Source organism: Cetorhinus maximus, chromosome 34, assembly GCF_964194155.1.
Source record: "Cetorhinus maximus chromosome 34, sCetMax3.hap1.1, whole genome shotgun sequence".
NCBI lineage: Eukaryota > Metazoa > Chordata > Chondrichthyes > Lamniformes > Cetorhinidae > Cetorhinus > Cetorhinus maximus.
The window spans coordinates 3,898,659-3,919,245 of record NC_135912.1 but is presented as its reverse complement, the minus strand read 5'-3'; the positions used below and the strand labels follow the sequence as shown (position 1 = coordinate 3,919,245).

The following is a 20,587-nucleotide window of genomic DNA, read 5'->3' as shown; positions in this document are numbered from 1 at the left end:
GTACGGGTCCCACACACACTGACTCTCACTGGGGTACGTGTCCCACACATACTGACTCATACTGGGGTACGGGTCCCACACACACTGACTCTCACTGGGGTACGGGTTCCACACAAACTGACTCTCCCTGGGGTACGGGTCCCACACACACTGACACTCACTGGGGTACGGGTCCCACACACACACTGACTCTCACTGGGGTACGGGTCCCACACACACTGACTCTCACTGGGGTACGGGTTCCACACAAACTGACTCTCCCTGGGGTACGGGTCCCACACACACTGACTATCACTGGGGTACGGGTCCTACACACACACTGACTCTCACTGGGGTACGGGTCCCACACACACTGACTCTCACTGGGGTACGGGTCCCACACACACACTGACTCTCCTCGGGTACGGGTCCCACACACACTGACTCTCACTGGGGTATGGATCCCACATACACTGACTCTCACTGGGGTACGTGTCCCACACACACTGACTCTTACTGGGGTACGGGTCCCACACACACTGATTCTCACTGGCGTACGGGTCCCACACACACTGACTCTCACTGGGGTACGGGTCCCACACACACTAACTCTCACTGGGGTACGGGTCCCACACGCACTGACTCTCACTGGGGTACGGGTCCCACACACACTGACTCTCACTGGGGTACGGGTCCCACACACACTGACTCTCACTGGGGTACGGGTCCCACACACACTGACTCTCATGGGGTACGGGTCCCACACACACTGACTCTCACTGGGGTACGGGTCCCACACACACACTGACTCTCACTGGGGTACGGGTCCCACACACACACTGACTCTCCTCGGGTACGGGTCCTACACACACTGACTCTCACTGGGGTATGGATCCCACACACACTGACTCTCACTGGGGTACGGGTTCCACACAAACTGACTCTCACTGGGGTACGGGTCCCACACGCACTGACTCTCACTGGGGTACGGGTCCCACACACACTGACTCTCACTGGGGTACGGGTCCCACACACACTGACTCTCACTGGGGTACGGGTCCCACACACACTAACTCTCACTGGGGTACGGGTCCCACACACACTGACTCTCACTGGGGTACGGGTCCCACACACACTGACTCTCACTGGGGTACGGGTCCCACACACACGGACTCTCACTGGGGTACGGGTCCCACACACACTGACTCTCACTGGGGTACGGGTCCCACACACACTGACTCTCACTGGGGTACGGGTCCCACACACACTGACTCTCACTGGGGTACGGGTCCCACACACACACTGACTCTCCTCGGGTACGGGTCACACACACACACTGAATCTCACTGGGGTACGGGTCCCACACACACACTGACTCTCCTCGGGTACGGGTCCCACACACACTGACTCTCACTGGGGTATGGATCCCACACACACTGACTCTCACTGGGTTACGGGTCCCACACACACTGACTCTCACTGGGGTACGGGTTCCACACACACTGACTCTCACTGGGGTACGGGTCCCACACACACTGACTCTCACTGGGGTACGGGTTCCACACACACACTGACTCTCCTCGGGTACGGGTCCCACACACACTGACTCTCACTGGGGTATGGATCCCACACACACTGACTCTCACTGGGGTACACGTCCCACACATACTGACTCATACTGGGGTACGGGTCCCACACACACTGACTCTCACTGCGGTACGGGTTCCACACAAACTGACTCTCCCTGGGGTACGGGTTCCACACAAACTGACTCTCACTGGGGTACGGGTCCCACACACACACTGACTCTCACTGGGGTACGGGTCCCACACACACTGACTCTCACTGGGGTACGGGTTCCACACAAACTGACTCTCCCTGGGGTACGGGTCCCACACACACTGACTCTCACTGGGGTACGGGTCCCACACACACACTGACTCTCACTGGGTTACGGGTCCCACACACACTGACTCTTACTGGGGTACGGGTCCCACACACACTGACTCTCACTGGGGTATGGATCCCACATACACTGACTCTCACTGGGGTACGTGTCCCACACACACTGACTCTCACTGGGGTACGGGTCCCACACACACACTGACTCTCCTCGGGTACGGGTCCCACACACACTGACTCTCACTGGGGTACGGGTCCCACACATACTGACTCTCACTGGGGTATGGGTTCCACAAACACTGACTCTCACTGGGGTACGGGTCCCACACACACTGACTCTCATTGGGGTACGGGTCCCACACACACTGACTCTCACTGGGGTACGGGTTCCACACGCACTGACTCTCACTGGGGTACGGGTCCCACACACACTGACTCTCACTGGGGTACGGGTCCCACACACACTGACTCTCACTGGGGTACGGGTCCCACACACACTGACTCTCACTGGGGTACGGGTCCCACACACACACTGACTCTCCTCGGGTACGGGTCCCACACACACTGACTCTCACTGGGGTATGGATCCCACACACACTGACTCTCACTGGGGTACGTGTCCCACACACACTGACTCATACTGGGGTACGGGTCCCACACACACTGACTCTCACTGGGGTACGGGTTCCACACAAACTGACTCTCACTGGGGTACGGGTCCCACACACACTGACTCTCACTGGGGTACGGGTCCCACACACACACTGACTCTCACTGGGGTACAGGTCCCACACACACTGACTCTCACTGGGGTACGGGTCCCACACACACACTGACTCTCACTGGGGTATGGATCCCACACACACTGACTCTCACTGGGGTACGTGTCCCACACACACTGTCTCATACTGGGGTACGGGTCCCACACACACTGACTCTCACTGGGGTACGGGTCCCATACACACTGACTCTCCTCGGGTACGGGTCCCACACACACTGACTCTCACTGCGGTATGGATCCCACACACACTGACTCTCACTGGGGTACGTGACCCACACACACTGACTCTCACTGGGGTACGGGTCCCACACAAACTGACTCTCCCTGGGGTACGGGTTCCACACACACTGACTCTCACTGGGGTACGGGTCCCACACACACACTGACTCTCCTCGGGTACGGGTCCCACACACACTGACTCTCACTGGGGTATGGATCCCACACACACTGACTCTCACTGGGGTACGTGTCCCACACACACTGACTCATACTGGGGTACGAGTCCCACACACACTGACTCTCACTGGGGTACGGGTTCCACACAAACTGACTCTCACTGGGGTACGGGTCCCACACACACTGACTCTCACTGGGGTACGGGTCCCACACACACTGACTCTTACTGGGGTACGGGTCCCACACACACTGACTCTCACTGGGGTACCGGTCCCACACACACACTGACTCTCCTCGGGTACGGGTCCCACACACACTGACTCTCACTGGGGTATGGATCCCACATACACTGACTCTCACTGGGGTACGTGTCCCACACACACTGACTCTTACTGGGGTACGGGTCCCACACACACTGACTCTCACTGGGGTACGGGTTCCACACAAACTGACTCTCACTGGGGTACGGGTCCCACACACACTGACTCTCACTGGGGTACGGGTCCCACACACACACTGACTCTCACTGGGGTACAGGTCCCACACACACTGACTCTCACTGGGGTACGGGTCCCACACACACACTGACTCTCACTGGGGTATGGATCCCACACACACTGACTCTCACTGGGGTACGGGTCCCACACACACTGTCTCATACTGGGGTACGGGTCCCACACACACTGACTCTCACTGGGGTATGGATCCCACATACACTGACTCTCACTGGGGTACGTGTCCCACACACACTGACTCTTACTGGGGTACGGGTCCCACACACACTGACTCTCACTGGGGTACGTGTCCCACACACACTGACTCTTACTGGGGTACGGGTCCCACACACACTGACTCTCACTGGGGTACGGGTCCCACACACACATTGACTCTCCTCGGGTACGGGTCCCACACACACTGACTCTCACTGGGGTATGGATCCCACATACACTGACTCTCACTGGGGTACGTGTCCCACACACACTGACTCTTACTGGGGTACGGGTCCCACACACACTGACTCTCACTGGGGTACGGGTCCCACATACACTGACTCTCACTGGGGTATGGGTTCCACACACACTGACTCTCACTGGGGTATGGGTCCCACACACACTGACTCTCAATGGGCTATGGGTCCCACACACACTGACTCTCACTGGGGTACGGGTCCCACACACACTGACTCTCACTGCGGTACGGGTCCCACACACACTGACTCTCACTGGGGTACGGGTCCCAAACACACACTGACTCTCACTGGGGTACGGGTCCCACACACACACTGACTCTCACTGGGGTACGGGTCCCACACGCACTGACTCTCACTGGGGTATGGGTCCCACACACACTGACTCTCACTGGGGTACGGGTCCCACACACACGGACTCTCACTGGGGTACGGGTCCCACACACGCTGACTCTCACTGGGGTACGGGTCCCACACACACTGACTCTCACTGGGGTACGGGTCCCACACACACTGACTCTCACTGGGGTACGGGTCCCACACACACTGACTCTCACTGGGGTACGGGTCCCACACACACTGACTCTCACTGGGGTACGGGTCCCACACACACTGACTCTCACTTGGGCCGAAGATATTCATCCTTATGAATAAAATTTAAACCAAAAAGGAACAAGTCCCCATGTGACTCTGTCACATGCACAGGGTCATATTAGAAATGAGATTTAAAATTTTCTCTTTCTTTTTAATTCCCTTCGGAAACCTCATTTCTCAGAACTGCAAACGTCGCTTTGGCCTCTTTTGAACCTGTCAAGTTGGACAGGCCGGGGGGGGGAAAATCTCAGTTTCATTAAAATTCATCAACTCCTTTTCGCTTTTGTCGGGGGAACTGCCTCGCCTCCCCCCCGCGTCTCCCAAGACTGGCATTCGGCTGGAGTAGGCTTCACTGAAACGCCAAACTCTTGTCCGTCGCTCGCTGCCGATCCGGCGATTGTCGGGAATGTCTGAGACCGGGCCTGGGCCCTCAGGCTGTGTCGCAACTTTGGCTCAGTCGAAGCGCGAGGATTGTTCCAATTTCACCACAACCCCCAAAAGTCCCCAAAATCCCGTCTCCGTGACAACATGAGTCAGCGTCAGCTGATGTTTTTACGGTGCAGGAAGAATCTTCCTTTACAGGACTTCCGGTTTTAACAGCTTCAGACCCTGAACTCTCTCCACCCTCTCGTCCTCCTTTTTAACCCCGTTTGTGTTCAGTTTTCCAGCGGCTTCTTTATTTTTTACATTTAATAGTTCGTTCGTGTTTTTTTTTATCCTTTATCTTGTCTCCCCACCCCCCTTCCGCCCCCTCGAACACCCCTCCCCCCTCACAGGCCTGTTTCTACGGCCAGGACTTGACATTGGTGCGGGGGTGGTGGGGGGAGAGGGAGTTGTTGAGGGGGAGAGGAGCCGGTTGCCGGCGGCGATGGTCTCCGCGCCGCGATTCCGATCGAGGCCCGGCCCTGCCTGGAATCGGGAGCGACGGCCGCGCTACCTGTGCGGGCGGTGGGGGCGTTCGGGGGGGGTGGAGGGAGGGAGGGAGGGAGGGAGGAGGGAGATGTGACTGTGTCACACCAGGTGGTCCGGCCTTTTATTTTCACCATAAAGCTCTTCAATAATCGGCGTGAGCTTCGGGGGAACCTCACCCCGCCCGGTGGATGAGGTTTCCTTACCAAAAAAAAACCGCCAAGGCCGCTTGGCCTTTTCGCCCCACCCCCATCCCCGCCCCGCCGAACCCGTTAGGCCGGACGGACAGCCTAAGTTTGGGGTTAATCCGTACGTTCGCGGCCTTAATGGGCCTTTCGATTATCGGCGGGAGCGCAGCCGACTCTGGGGCGCGCCCGCCGGGCGGAATATCGCGAGGCAGCGCGGTAATGTCGGGGCGCACGCCCAACGTCATGAGCACGTCCTGTTAGGCTCCGGCGTGTCGGGCCCGGCCCCACGCGCCAAGTGTCCAACTCTTCCCCGTGTTGTACTTTCACAGAGCGCGGGCCCCTGTTCTGCTCTGAACACATTCTGACCTCTTTTACCTTGACGCTGCTATCCGCACCTGCTTTAGTCTTTAACACGACCGTTAACGCTCCCCTCGCCTTGTCTCCACGGCGTGTTTGTCAATCTCTCCTTCGCTGTCACCTCTCCCGCACATTCCGCCTGTTCCACCCCCTCTTAAACAGCATCAAATCCATCACGTTTCTACTTCTCTTTAGCTGTGAAGGAGAATCACACGGACTCGAAACATTAACCCTGTGTCTCTCTCTCTCCACAGAGGCTGCTGGACCTGCTGAGTTTTTCCAGCATTTTCTGTTTCCATTTCAAAATCCTTCTAAGTGTGTTGTGTTTACTCTCGATATGAATGTGTGAGCCTATTGATATACCCACTCCGCACCCCCACTGTAACACTCCCTGAGATCCCACCCTCTTCAGTGAAAACCCGCAAAACTAGACTGGGTATAATGCTCTTAACACTCTTATATCCCACCCACTCACTCCCACACAAACCCATATAAACAGCCCCTGGATGACACATTCCTCACTGCCACGTTCCAAGATATTCCACTTTTGTTGATGGAGAGACATTGACAAAGACTCAGCTGAACACACCCCTCACTGTTACCCCCTCTCCAATAGCCCACCCCCTGTAATATGGATCCATATCACTCACCCCTCACTATTACCCCTCTCCAATAGCCCACCCCCTGTAATATGGATCCATATCACACACCCCTGACTGTAACGCTCTCTAATATCTCGCTCACTCCGATAGGAACTCACGTAAACATTTTCAGTGTTTGGAATGTAGAGGGTGCATTTGAGTGATTCACCCAACCGCCCATGACAGCAGCTCTCTCCCCTGTGGCCTGACACCCACCCTGTATTGGTCAAGCCTCGATCGACAGCACCTTCCATTCCTGCCACTTCCACCACCCAGGAGGACAAGGGCAGCAGGCGCACGGGGACCACCGCCGCCTGGAAGTTCCCCTCCCGAGCCACTCGCCGCCCTGACTTGGAAACGTATCGGCCGTTCCCTCGGCTGCCGCCGGGGTCAAAACCCTGGAAACCCTCCTCCCCGGGGTGAGCGTATCCCAACGGCCTCCAATCCCCACTGGGCCTCCAAACCCCGGTGAGGAGGGGGAGGGAGGGAGGGAGGGGGGGGAGGATTTTCCACTCGTCGGACGGGGCGCGGTGGGCGTGTCCCGGGCCGCCACCCGTGATCGGGCGTCAACGGCCGCCGTCACGCTCCCAGCCAATCGGCGGGCAGACAACGTGAACCGCGCGCTGGGGCGCTCAGCGCTGTTTAATGCTTATAACTCACGGCGGAATCCTCATCCCGCCCGCGCGCCGCTTCTCGCTCGAGCGACGGGTCCTTGGGGTGTCACCCACACACCCACACGCACACCCACACCCACACACACACACACCCACACACCCACCCACACATACACATGCCCGCGGGCGCGCGAGTCAGGAACCTCTCGCGTGGGCGGACGGGTGAGCGCGGGCGCGAAAGCCGGAAGATCGGCGCCACCTCCCCAGCTCCCGCCGCCCTGACCGTCACCCGGCGGGGGTGGGGCGGGGGGGGTGGGGGGGGACGTCAGTCGGCCGCAACGCCAGACGCTTGACGTGTCTCCCGATGGGCCGGGTGGTTGTTGTGTGTGGGGGTGTGTGTGGGTGTGTGTGTGTGTGTGAACCGAGGGGTGGGCTGTCCCATTCGCGTCGCGTTCGCTGCTCAGTCAAAACACAATGAAATTCCGCCACATCCGAATTTCGCCACCACCACCGGCCCCACGTCCGTCACTCCATGAGTCAGCGTCAGCTGCTGTTTCTGCAATGCAGGAAAATTCCTCCTTTACAGGGCTTAACAACCTATGACCATGAACCCTCTCCTCCCTCCTGACTCCCCTTTTACTCCAATTTTTTATTTAGTTATTTATTTATTCGGTGACTTATTTTTTTCTAGTTTTTTTTTTGTATTTAATGATTTGTTCGTTGTTTTTATTTGAAACCTCCCTCTCCCTCTCTAGCTCTGAAGAAGGGTCATAAGGGCCTGAAACGTTAACTCTGTGTCTCTCTCTCTCCACAGAGGCTGCCGGACCTGCTGAGCTTTTCCAGCATTTTCTGTTTCTATGTCAAAACCCCTTCTAAGTGTGTTGTGTTTACTCTCGATATGGAATATGTGGGCCTATTGGTATACCTACCCCGGGGGTGTTTTCTCTCAGAGGTCCGCGTTGGCGGCTTTACCCAGCAGCCCCCGCTAACCGAGGGCCCTGGTGGAATCAGGCCGTGTATCTGCTTTAACTGACCCGCGGTGCTGACCGCTAGGCAGCCGTGTCTCTCCCCTACCCTCAGGCCCGGTTGGGGAGGGCTTGGCGCTTTAAGGTAATGCCCCCTTTTGTGGTGAAACTGTCGCCTGGCTCTCAGCGCCCGAGGGGGGTGGTCCAAGAACACAACACAAGGACTGGGAGCGAGGGGAGGCCATTCGGCCCCTCGAGCCTGCTCCCGCCGTTCGATGGGACCGCGGCCTACCTGATTGCGGCCTCAACTCCACTTTCCCCTAACCCCCCCGACCCCTTCGTCGATCGAAGATCTATCTAAGTCGGCCTTGAGTGTACTCAACGGCCTAGCCTCCGCTGCTCTCCGGGGAAGGGGGACCCCAAACGCCAACGAACCCCTGAGAGGAAAACAAAAATTCTCCCCGTCCCCGTCTTCAATGGGGAATTTTTAAACCGCGCCCCACCACCCTCCCGCTGTTTCTAGTCTCCGCGCCACTGGAAACGCCCTCTCCGCCTTCCACCCTGTCAAAACCGCTCAGGATCTTCTACGTTTCAATCAGGTCGCGCGCCCTATTCTTCTAAACCCCAAAGGACGCGGGTACCAGCCTGTCCAACCTTCCTCCGTAAGGGAAGCAAGGTAAGGCGCACAGATGAAAACAGTTATTTGGGCAGAAGTCAACGAGATGTGAGAGAGAGAGAGATAGAGAGCGCGGGAAAGATGGAGGAGAGAAATATACTCAGGGAGCGCACAATCTCAGAGCAGAGGTGACGAGGGATTGGGAATGGATAGCAAGCTTGATGAGGCTAACGCTAGCTTTTTCTTACAGTTGTTTGGTAGCGCAGAGACCATAAGACCCATAAGACATAGGAGCAGAAATTAGGCCATTCGGCCCATCGAGTCTGCTCCGCCATTCAATCATGGCTGATAAGTTTCTCAACCCCCATTCTCCCGCCTTCTCCCCGTAACCTTTGATCCCCCCTTACCAATCAAGAACCTATCTATCTCGCTCTTAAATACACTCAATGACCTGGCCTCCACAGCCTTCTGTGGCAATGAATTCCATAGATTCACCACTCTCTGGCTAAAGGAGTTTCTCCTCATCTCTGTTCTAAAAGGTCTTCCCTTTACTCTGAGGCTGTGCCCTCGGGTCCTAGTCTCTCCTACTAATGGAAACATCTTCCCCCACGCCCACTCTATCCAGGCCTTTCAGTATTCTGTAAGTTTCAATCAGATCCCCCCTCATCCTTCTAAACTCCATGGAGTATAGACCCAGAGTCCTCAAACGTTCCTCATACGTTAAGCCTAGATACGATGCCAAGGGAAACAACAACTACATACTGTACGAGAAGAGAGTGTGGATTGGTTAGCAAGCGAGCTCTAATTGATTGAGGTGTGGCCATGGAGAATGCACCAGCTGATGGTGGCTGACAGTTAACTGCCAAGCGTTATTTGAAATTCAAACCAGGCAGCTAGCTTGACTCTGATTGGTCAAGGCATTGCCCAGATGAATGAACCAGCGAATGGCTGTCACTTATTTTGTTTAGCTGAAACCCGCGCAATGTGCGTACATGTTCTCTCAGCCAGGTTCAAGCTTTTTCTTAATTTATTCGCGGGGGTGTGGGCGTCGCTGGCCGGGCCAGAATTTATTGCTCACCCCTAATTGCCCCCTTGAGAAGGTGGTGGTGAGCTGCCCTCTTGAACCGCTGTAGCCCCTGTGGTGTAGATACACCCACAGTGCCGTTAGGGAGGGAGATCCTGGATTCTGACCCAGCGACAGTGAAGGAACGGCCGATATATTTCCAAGTCCGGATGGAGAGCGGCTCGGGGCGGTGGGGGGGCGGGTGGGGGGGGTGGGGGGGGAACTTGCAGGTGCTGGTGTCCACAGCCGTCTGCTGCCCTTGCCCTTCTAGGTGGGAGAGAAAGTGCGTTTGGGAGGTGCTGGACAAAGAACAGGTTCAGCCCAGGGAACCCGGTACAAATCCCTCCCCAGTCACTGGGGCTGAAGCAAATTCAGGAGTTCAACTGAACCAAAGCGAAATTGAAAATTTGGACTAGTAACGTGACAGAATTTTTCATCTCCAACGCATAACGATTGTGCAACAGGCGTCACCGACAATGTTGCTACAGTTTCCCCCCTGATTCATGTTTACTGTCTCAGTGTCAGGCTGTTTCCCGGAACCGCTCCCCTCTGAACGAAGGCTGACTGACGTCCCCTGCAGCCTGACAACTTCCTCGAATATTCCACTTGGGTGGAAGCTAGCTTAACTTTAGCAACAAGCCTCAGTTTGACCCCATATTTCTTTTGCATGCGTGTCTTGTACCAAACCTTTTCCTCTGCCCATTGTTTTGTCTGTTAGAGAAGGTTCCCTCTTCCTTTTCAGATGTGAAACCAATTGCCCATGGTTCGATGGGCTGTGGAGTCCACAGAGAGTTGCGTGACCTTATTGTGGTCTCGTCTGCTAAAAACCGCTTTCAACAAGCTGTCAAGCTTCAGACAAACGCAGCTTGTGCCGTCTGCAAACTGCAGATCGAGCAGAGCGACCCACGGCTGCACCTCAACGGAGACATGGGGAGTGCAGGAAAATGGTGCTGAGCTGGGACGATCGGCCATGATCCCCCTTGGATGGTGAAGCAGACAAGAGGGGCCGAACGGCCTCCCAGAACGAGAAAATGGGAAATAAGGTCTGAACGGGTCTTGTACACTTATAATGGAACACCAGTAAAAACTGGGGACTGAGAGTACTGGTCCGAACTGGTCTTGTATACCTTATAGTGGACCTCCCACCCCCGCTCACCTCAACCCAGCCAGACCCTGACCACTGGGTTAAGTTTAAGCCCAGTGCAATGCTTCATGTCAACGCACCATTGGTGGAACTGATCAAAATGGCGCCCCTCCCCTACCCCACCCCCCACCCCACACATGGGGAAACCCTGACGTCAACCTTCAGACCATGAACTGGGCTTCTTTCTCCACAGGCGCTCCCTTGGCCTGCTGAATGCTTCCGGCATTTTCCGCTCCCGGCAGCCGCGGCGTCTCGCTCCGGCGAAAAAAACCGCTCCCCCCCGACCCCGGTTTTTTTTTTGGGAGGCAGACGGGAAAGCGGAGCCGGGGTCCGTAACCAGGTCCAGCCCGTGGTCTTATTGAATGGCGGAGCAGTCTCGGGGGGTGGGAGAGGGGGCAAGGCAGCAAATGGCCTACTCCTGCTCCGATGCTCCTGTGTTCCTACCCCTCGTTCATCGTTATATCCCCATACCGCTAAACCCGAAGCAATCCCACTGTCCCACCTTCCCCCCCTAAGTCCTGCACACCCCCACCGCCCCCCCACAACTCCTTCAAGACCCATTAACCTAAGCGGGCATTGGTGACCGTGGGCTCCCATTGATTGGCCCATGACTCTGCTTGACCGAGCACTGCAGGGCAGTGCGGCACTCCGATAGCGGGCTCGATCTTGTGTGGGGGGGGTCGCACCGGAGCGGGTCTCGAGCCCGCGTGCCTTGGAACGCAGAGATGAGAACTCGCTTGCTCCCACCGCCCCCTCACCACCCCACCCCCCCAAAGCTTGCAACGATTGACCCCTGCCGCTGCACAGAGCTCCTGTTGGAAGTGGTGACTGATATTTTCAGATGGGTGATGGTTGCATCGCTGGGAGACAAGAGCTCGAGTGCAAAACTTGTGGTCCCAAAGATCAAAAGGTCAGACTCTGCTCATGCGTCTGCGTGCGTATGTGTGGTCAGCCTGATCAGATAGAGGTTCCACCACTTGCCCTCCACTGTGTTTCATGTGCAACATCAATGCCTTAGAACAAGTACATTTCGGTGTTTTTGCTAACCATTTCCTAAGGCAGTTGCCTTCCAAACTTTGTCCCTCAGTCAGCACTCTGATCAACCACCCAGCGCCAAACTCTTATTGTGTCCACTTTCAGGTCTTTTCTAAGGCATGGTTCGGAGCACTGACTGCTCTCTCATGCCCCACACAGAGAGTCCGAGGTTCAGCCTAGGTGCTTGTGCCAGCAGGGATTTGATGGGCTCAATGGCCTTCCAGAAGATTACACTTTATCAATTCCAAACTAAGCCGCCTGCCCCACCTCCTCCCCATAACCCTGGCCCTCCTCCTTCAGGTACCATGCCCTAGGAATGAATTGGCAACAATAGGCTTTCATTGGAGTGGTCCATGATGGTGCTTGGTAAAGTACCGCAGCGGTTTGCCATTGCCTTCTGCAGTATGCCCCACTCTCTCCCCATAGCCCTGTATCAGCACCATACTAATCCCACTGCCCCACTCTCTCCCCAAAGCCCTGTATCAATCCCCAACTAATCCCACTGCCCCACTCTCTCCCCATAGCCCTGTATCAATCCCAAACTAATCCCACTGCCCCACTCTCTCCCCATAACCCTGTATCAATCCCCAACGAATCCCACTGCCCCACTCTCTCCCCATAACCCTGTATCAATCCCAAACTAATCCCACTGCCCCACTCTCTCCCCATAGCCCTGTATCAATCACAAACTAATCCCACTGTCCCACTCTCTCCCCATAGCCCTGTATCAATCCCAAACTAATCCCACTGCCCCGCTCTCTCCCCATAACCCTGTATCAATCCCAAACTAATCCCACTGCCCCACACTCTCTCCCCATAACCCTGTATCAATCCCAAACTAATCCCACTGCCCCACTCTCTCCCCATAGCCCTGTATCAATCCCAAACTAATCCCACTGCCCCACTCTCTCCCCATAGCCCTGTATCAATCCCAAACTAATCCCACTGCCCCGCTCTCTCCCCATAGTCCTGTATCAATCCCCAAACTAATCCCACTGCCCCACTCTCTCCCCATAGCCCTGTATCAATCCCAAACTAATCCCACTGCCCCACTCTCTCCCCATAGCCCTGTATCAATCCCAAACTAATCCCACTGCCCCGCTCTCTCCCCATAGTCCTGTATCAATCCCCAAACTAATCCCACTGCCCCACTCTCTCCCCATAGCCCTGTATCAATCCCAAACTAATCCCACTGCCCCACCCTCTCTCCCCATAGCCCTGTATCAATCCCAAACTAACCCCACTGCCCCAACCTCTCCCCGTAGCCCTGTATCAATCCCCAAACGAATCCCACTGCACCGATCCCTCCCTGTAAGCCCTTCCTAATAGCAAGCCCGAGATGCCGATTTTCTATATTTCCCAAAACAATCTGGACAGGAAATGTGCAATTGAGTCGGCGGCTCCCTGATGAGTTCATGCTGGTCAAAATATTTTCCAGGTTGCTTCGCTACCGGCCCATCAGCTGGGCGCTGCAGAGAAATGATTGGTTGCGTTGGAGAATTCCCCTCACCATCATGTGATATGTCATTACCACAGGTTTATTTATAAATCAGACAGTGAGGTTTTCTGATGATTGCTGAGACTGGTTATCGGGCTGAGGCTGTTTGATTTCTTGTGCCGCTCGGAGAATCTTTTACTTCACACATAAGGTCCATCCTCACTCCCCCTTTGCCGCGACATTGACCTCTCGGGATTCGTGCTTTTGGATTGGTGAGTACCCCCCTCGTTGAGCTGGCGCTCTTTGACTTGTCGCCCAGCCCGGGGTGGCTTTAGTATTGAAAGCAAAGCCTCCCATCAGGAGACGCGAACCATTCCTCACTCAGAAGGCTGTAGTTATTGCTGAGCTTAGTAGGTAGAGTTCGGGCTCTTTACCCTCCCCCACCGAGACAAGCCTGGGGCGATTTGAATCAGGGAGGAAAGAACTTGCATTTGTATAGCACCGTTTTGCCACCTTTCTCCAGTGGCGACATTTTGGAATGCAGGGGGTGGAGCGGAGGGTCAAGAGGAGGTCAAGCAGTGAGACCTTGTCCCATCTGCCCTTGCCCTTATCCCTGGACACTCATGGTGCACACAAATCTATCAACCTCAGGTAGAGAAAATTAATAGTTAATCCAGCGCCCATTGCCATTTACCAAAGAGAGTTCCAAACTTCTACCCCACCCCATTTCTGAATTTCACACCTGAGAAGCCTGGCTCCATTTTTAGACTCATCAACCTTGCCCCCCTCCCTCCTCCAGTTTGACCGGTCCTCTTCTCAAATCTTCCTAATATCACTTGCCCAGCTGGGTGGGCTTGCAGTCCAACAACCTGGAAAATATCTTTTTTAACCATCGTGAACTCATCAAACGGCCCCCGACTCCATCGGGAATTGGAAAATAGGCGATGGCGATGGGCACCAAGTCAAATTTCAACTCATCAGATCCACAACAGCAACCTGCATTTATGTAGCGCCTTTAACCGAATGGAACGCCGCCCTACCCCAAAGGGGCTTCGCAGGACCGTTATAAAGCAATAAGTAAATTAAGTGTTCGGACCGCTGCACAAAGGCTTTAAGGAGCGTGTCCAAAGTGGAGAGAAAGGGAGGGAGAGAGGGTGAGAGAAGATGTGCAAAGGGCGGAGAGGTTGAGATACTCTGTGTTTAACCCCGTGTCCTGTCCTGGGAGTGTTTGATGGGGACAGTGTAGAGGGAGCTTTACTCTGTATCTAACCCCGTGCTGTCCCTGCCCTGGGAGTGTTTGATGGGGACAGTGTAGAGGGAGCTTTACTCTGTATCTAACCCCGTGCTGTACCTGCCCTGGGAGTGTTTAATGGGGACAGTGTAGAGGGAGCTTTACTCTGTATCTAACCCCGTGCTGTACCCGTCCTGGGAGTGTTTAATGGGGACAGTGTAGAGGGAGCTTTACTCTGTATCTAACCCCGTGCTGTACCTGTCCTGGGAGTGTTTGATGGGGACAGTGTAGAGGGAGCTTTACTCTGTATCTAACCCCGTGCTGTACCTGTCCTGGGAGTGTTTAATGGGGACAGTGTAGAGGGAGCTTTACTCTGACTTCCGGCACCTCCCTTCTGTGTCAAACAGGGGCCATTTCTGAGCTGCCCCAAGGATTGCTGCAATAGGTCCAGCTGAGAGGTGATCAGGTGCTTTGGAAATGTTTCCCACAGCGTCTCAGCTCTGTTCGGTGTCACGGTGACGCTCAGGGTTCCGGCCGCGCAACCTAAGCTGCCTGCTGGTCCGAGCCTCCCTGCCGTTTTATAGGATTCTCGGCGAGAGGTCCACTCCCTCCTCCCAGGTCTGGAAAACGCCCGAATCCGGAAGGCCTGGCTGGTTGCTGGAAAAACCGAGCCTTTGTTTTGTGTTGCTGCTTCATTCTCTGCTCCAGGATTTGATCACTGCTGAGAAAATGATCGTTTGCTGGGCCGGGCAAGTTTCTACGGTTGTGAATGAGACCCCATTGTGGGGCGGGGGAGGAGGGGGAGAGTTGCGATTGGACTGGAGTAACAAACATGTTTCCTTTTCTGTCTCCAGGCAGGACCTGCAGTGATTCACAAAATGGATCCCATCTATTTCGTGGGCAGTCTCTGTCTGCTATCCCTGATTGCAGGGTTACATGCCGGTAAGACACCGCTCTTCACCACCCCCACACACCACCCCCCACCCCCACCACACGCCCCAGTCCCTCCCCTGAGGGAGTGCACTGTGCTCGGACCCCCTCACTCAGTCCCAGTAAAGGTGGAGAGGGAGCTTTACTCTGTATCTAACCCCGTGCTGTACCTGTCCTGGGAGTGTTTGATGGGGACAGTGTAGAGGGCGCTTTACTCTGTATCTAACCCCGTGCTGTACCTGTCCTGGGAGTGTTTGATGTGGACATTGTAGAGGGTGCTTTACTCTGTATCTAACCCCGTGCTGTACCTGTCCTGGGAGTGTTTGATGTGGACATTGTAGAGGGTGCTTTACTCTGTATCTAACCCCGTGCTGTACCTGTCCTGGGAGTGTTTGATGGTGACGGTGTAGAGGGAGCTTTACTCGGTATCTAACCCCGTGCTGTACCTGTCCTGGGAGTGTTTGATGGGGACAGTGTAGAGGGAGCTTTACTCTGTATCTAACCCCGTGCTGTACCTGTCCTGGGAGTGTTTGATGGGGACAGTTTAGAGGGAGCTTTACTCTGTATCTAACCCCGTGCTGTACCTGTCCTGGGAGTGTTTGATGGGGACAGTGTAGAGGGAGCTTTACTCTGTATCTAACCCTGTGCTGTACCTGTCCTGAGAGTGTTTGATGGGGACAGTGTAGAGGGAGCTTTACTCTGTATCTAACCCTGTGCTGTACCTGTCCTGGGAGTGTTTGATGGCGACGGTGTAGAGGGAGCTTTGCTCTGTATCTAACCCCGTCGTGCCTCTGCCACTGATATCTTGCAGTGCCATTGTGCTCATTTTGCCACCTCGAATTCCCATCTCCTTCATGAACACAGGTAACCAACTAAAAGCTTTTAAAAAGCTTTTGCGGGGAGATTATTTGATCCATCCAGGGTATCTCCTGTTCCCTGAAGTACTGCGGCACTGATAAATGCAACGAATTAGAATTAGAGGGGGATAGAGAGGCAGAGTGAGAAAATGAAAGGAAAGAGGCAGAGAGAGAGAGAGATCTCGAAACACAGTATGAGAGACAACAGAAAAGAGCAATGAGAGCAGACAAGGATGTAGTGTTCAGTGGAGAGAGAGCTGAAGTGAGATCAATGTCGTGGTAAATACATATAGTGGGTGGCTCAGTTTCAGTACTGACTGAGTTTATCTTTTCCTTTTCTCAGAGGATGTGAAGTGTGTGGAAGCAAAGTCATCCTTAGATGCCACAAGTGGAGGTGACGTACCTTTGCCATGTTTCTTCAGTAACCCGAGTGAGATCCGAGGAGTGGTGTCGGTCTCCTGGCAGACGGAGCACAACAATGAGTCTATAGTCGTGCATGCAGAGGACAAGAATGGAGTGACGGTGGAATCGCAGGCTGATGTGTTTAAAGGACGCACAAGCCTCTCACGTTCCTGGAATGTAACGGGTAACGCAACCCTGACCATCGTTCAGATAAAAACCACAGATTCTGGGAAGTACACATGTTTCATTCGTGGGCGAGATTTAGCCACATCGTGTGCCCGGCTGGAGCTGACAGTGCGATCAGGTAGGAGACACATCCACTCACTCACACTGCCACGAGTGTGTTGTATTTCAATGTTTGCTTAATGCAGACAGACTGGCAAATGAAACATAGATTTGGTTCATTCGAAGATTTACCACAGGAGACTGATTTACTATAAAGATTCGACAGCTATTGTTAACAGGAAAGCACAGCTGCCATTCCTTCATACCACATACTGCTAGCTAAACTGAAAGCTGCTCCGAACAATGTCTGCTGGTCGCATGGTTTACATCCTGGCTGCTTACCATTAGCATACTTTCTCCTAAAGTGATATGACAACAGAATGCAGCCTCTCCCATCCAGGCTTGCATTTATATAGCACCTTTTACCACTTCAGGACATCCTAAAATATGGTACAGCCGGTGAGGCAGTTTTCAGAAGTGTAGTTGCTGTCATAATGTAGGAAAACCAGCAGCCAATTTACTCGCAGCAAGCCCACAAAATGTGGTAATGGCAGATCATTTGGGATCATTTTTTTGGTGATGTTAGCTGAGGGACAAAGGTTGGGTCCAAGGCACCAAAATAAGGCCCCGTGCTCTTCTTTGACATAGCAGCACACGATCGTTTGCCCCACCTGAGATGGCAGACTAGGCCTCAATTTAATGTCTCATCTGAAAGACAGCGGTGTCGGTAGTGCAGCTCCCCCTCAGCACTGCACCGGGAGTGTTGCCCACGGTTACCTCCTCGAATCCCCGAGGTTTGGGGGGGTTTGTAGCCACAACATCCTGCCTCAGAGCTAGTGGAGACCGATAGCCACTGAAGGACAACTGGCACTGGATAGCCAGGCCCACACGTTAACTGTAGCCCACAGGATGAGGCCTTGAGGGAACTGCCAAGTCGGTGGGTGGGGTGGGTGGGGGGCGACGTGGGAAGGAATACAGAGTAGGCGACACCTCCATGGCCTTGTTCTTCCGCCCCCTCCCTCCTCGGCGAACTCCCTCAGCCCTACAACCCTCCGAGATCCCTGCGCTCCTCCAATTCTGGCCTCATGAGCATCCCCGATTCCCATCACTCGACCAGTGTCGGCATTCCTTCAACGAAATGGGCCCTGAGCTCCGGAATTCCCTCCCTAAAACTTCTCCAACTCCACCTCCTCCTTACAATCGCCGACCACCTTTTTTTGACGACCTGTGCAATTTTTATTTTTTATTCGTTCGCGAGACTCGGGCGTCGCTGGCTGGGCCCCAGCACCTATCGCCCATCCCTAATTGCCCCTCGAGAAGGTGGTGGTGAGACGCCTTCTTCAACCGCCGCAGTCCCTGTGGTGTAGGTACACCCGCTGGAGCCACGTTGATACGACTGTGCAGCCCGCTCGGCCTTTCAGGGGCCAGTTAGGGGTTAACCACATTGGGTCTGGAGTCACGTGTAGGCCAGACTGGGTAAGGACGGCAGATTTCCTTCCCTAATGGGGGCATTAGTGAGCCAGATGGGTTTTTGACAGCAATACGATAGTTTTACGATCACTATCAGTAGAAACTAGCATTTTATTCCAGATTTATGAATTAATAGCGTCAAAATTGCCCCAGCTGCTGTAAAGGGACTTGAACTCACATTATTAGTCCAAGCCTCTGCATCATTAGCCCCGAAACGTAACTACCAGACTCTTTATGTGAAATTTTCAAAGATTGTACTCCTTTCAAGTGTTGTGGGACATTTTACTGCCTTCTACAAATGCAAATTATCATTGATTTCACAATTCCTATTTATCAGCCGTGATGTTATTGAATGTGGCGGTGGCTGGAGGGGCTGAATGGCCTCCACCTGCTCCCGTTCCTTATCTTCATTGTATCTACACCCAGCTTCTAAACTCACCGATTTTTTTATTCCCTCTTTGTTCAAACATTAGGAGCATTTCAACCCTGTGGGCATCTCTCTGCTTGGATCGTTCTCCTGCTCCTTCCGCTGACCAGGATTCTAACATGATCGTCATTCCTCTTTTCTTGAGGCCTTGACCAGTCTTCCCCCCCCCTGCCTCACAAACCCCTCCCCACCCCCCCCTGCCACCCAACAACCCCCTCCGAGGGAAGCAGAAAACATATTGATACCTGCGAAACTCCTGATGTCTTCCATCCCCCCCACCCCAACCCCCAACCAGCTGGGCAGCGCAGGACGTGGGAATCACAATCTCAGGGGAAAGGCTCAGCCATTTTCGACCAAGATGAAGAGAAGTGTCTTCGCTCAGGGAGCTGTGGACACTCATTCACCAAGATCATTCAGGACAAAGATAGATGGGTTTTTGAATACTAATGTAATCAAGGAATGGGGGTGGCCGGGGGTTGGGATTGAGGCAATGGGTGCTATACACGCAGCTAAATGATATTGTATGTGCTGCATGTTATTGTAATGCAAAGGGGCTCATAGAGCAAGAGCGTTATAAGCATTTGTTTTCAGCGAATTCCCTACCATTTCCTTCCCGTGATAAACTATGCAGCCCGTGGATTCCCAGGATTCTGTTTTGGTGCGATTGTTTTAATCAGCAATGTAGCATTCTGTGTCAAAATATTCATAAGGTACCTTATTGTCATGTAAGCAATTAACAATGTGCGTCTTATTTATGTTTACAATAAAGAACTCCACAACAAAAACACTGGTTTTTAAAGCATTGATGGACCTCCTGGGGCATTGACGTTGTTGCATGTGCCTGTTACATGAGCCGGCCATCTTACTTGCTGTTATACACCAGAAAGACAAGTGGTGAAGGATGGAACTGGAGCCAATATTTACACACTTTGAGAAGTATTTATTTACGGAAGTGTGCATTACCAACATGCCCCTCCTAACCCAGCCACACTTTCAGTCTGCTCCTATTCATAGGGGCACAAGTGAATCCCCTGTTAATGCCCATCATCGGCACACCATTAAATACAATTAGTATACAATTAACATCTTCTGCCTTCCACTCTCTTTTCTTCAGCATTTTGTTCCACTTCTTCCTCTTCCACTTTGCAACCCGCGCACAACACCACCCATCCCCCCCCCTCCATCCTCCCCCAAAAATACACAGGCAGCTCCCCCGCCCCCCTCAGCGGACATGACACTTGCCTCCATGTTGGCCTCCAGGGTTTGCATCACCATGAGGTCTCAGAACGAACAAACAACGTGGGGCGGAGATTTTCTTGCCTGTCGGACGGGCCAGTCGGGGGCGGGCGTGGCGCCGATCGCCACCTGCGACCTGCCGCGCGCGCCGCCATTTTGCGTGGCGGGGGTGGAGGGGTGGGTGGGTAGGGAGAGTCGGGGCCTGCGCTCTTTGGTTTAA

The 20,587-nt window shown here is 54.2% G+C and overlaps 1 protein-coding gene across 3 annotated transcripts in view; it reads left to right on the top strand.

The window, feature by feature from the left end:
* The window catches only part of LOC144671824 (uncharacterized), a 52,397-nt gene extending 32,481 nt beyond the window's left edge, over nucleotides 1-19,916 (top strand). For all 3 annotated transcript variants that reach the window (XM_078533877.1, XM_078533876.1, XM_078533878.1), the window contains 3 exons: nucleotides 15,688-15,762; nucleotides 16,951-17,313; nucleotides 19,178-19,916. In XM_078533877.1, the coding sequence (XP_078390003.1) occupies nucleotides 15,688-15,762; nucleotides 16,951-17,005 (130 nt within the window). In that variant the 3' untranslated portion in view covers nucleotides 17,006-17,313; nucleotides 19,178-19,916. The remainder of the gene's footprint in view (nucleotides 1-15,687; nucleotides 15,763-16,950; nucleotides 17,314-19,177) is intronic.
* Nucleotides 19,917-20,587: the final 671 nt, after the last annotated feature.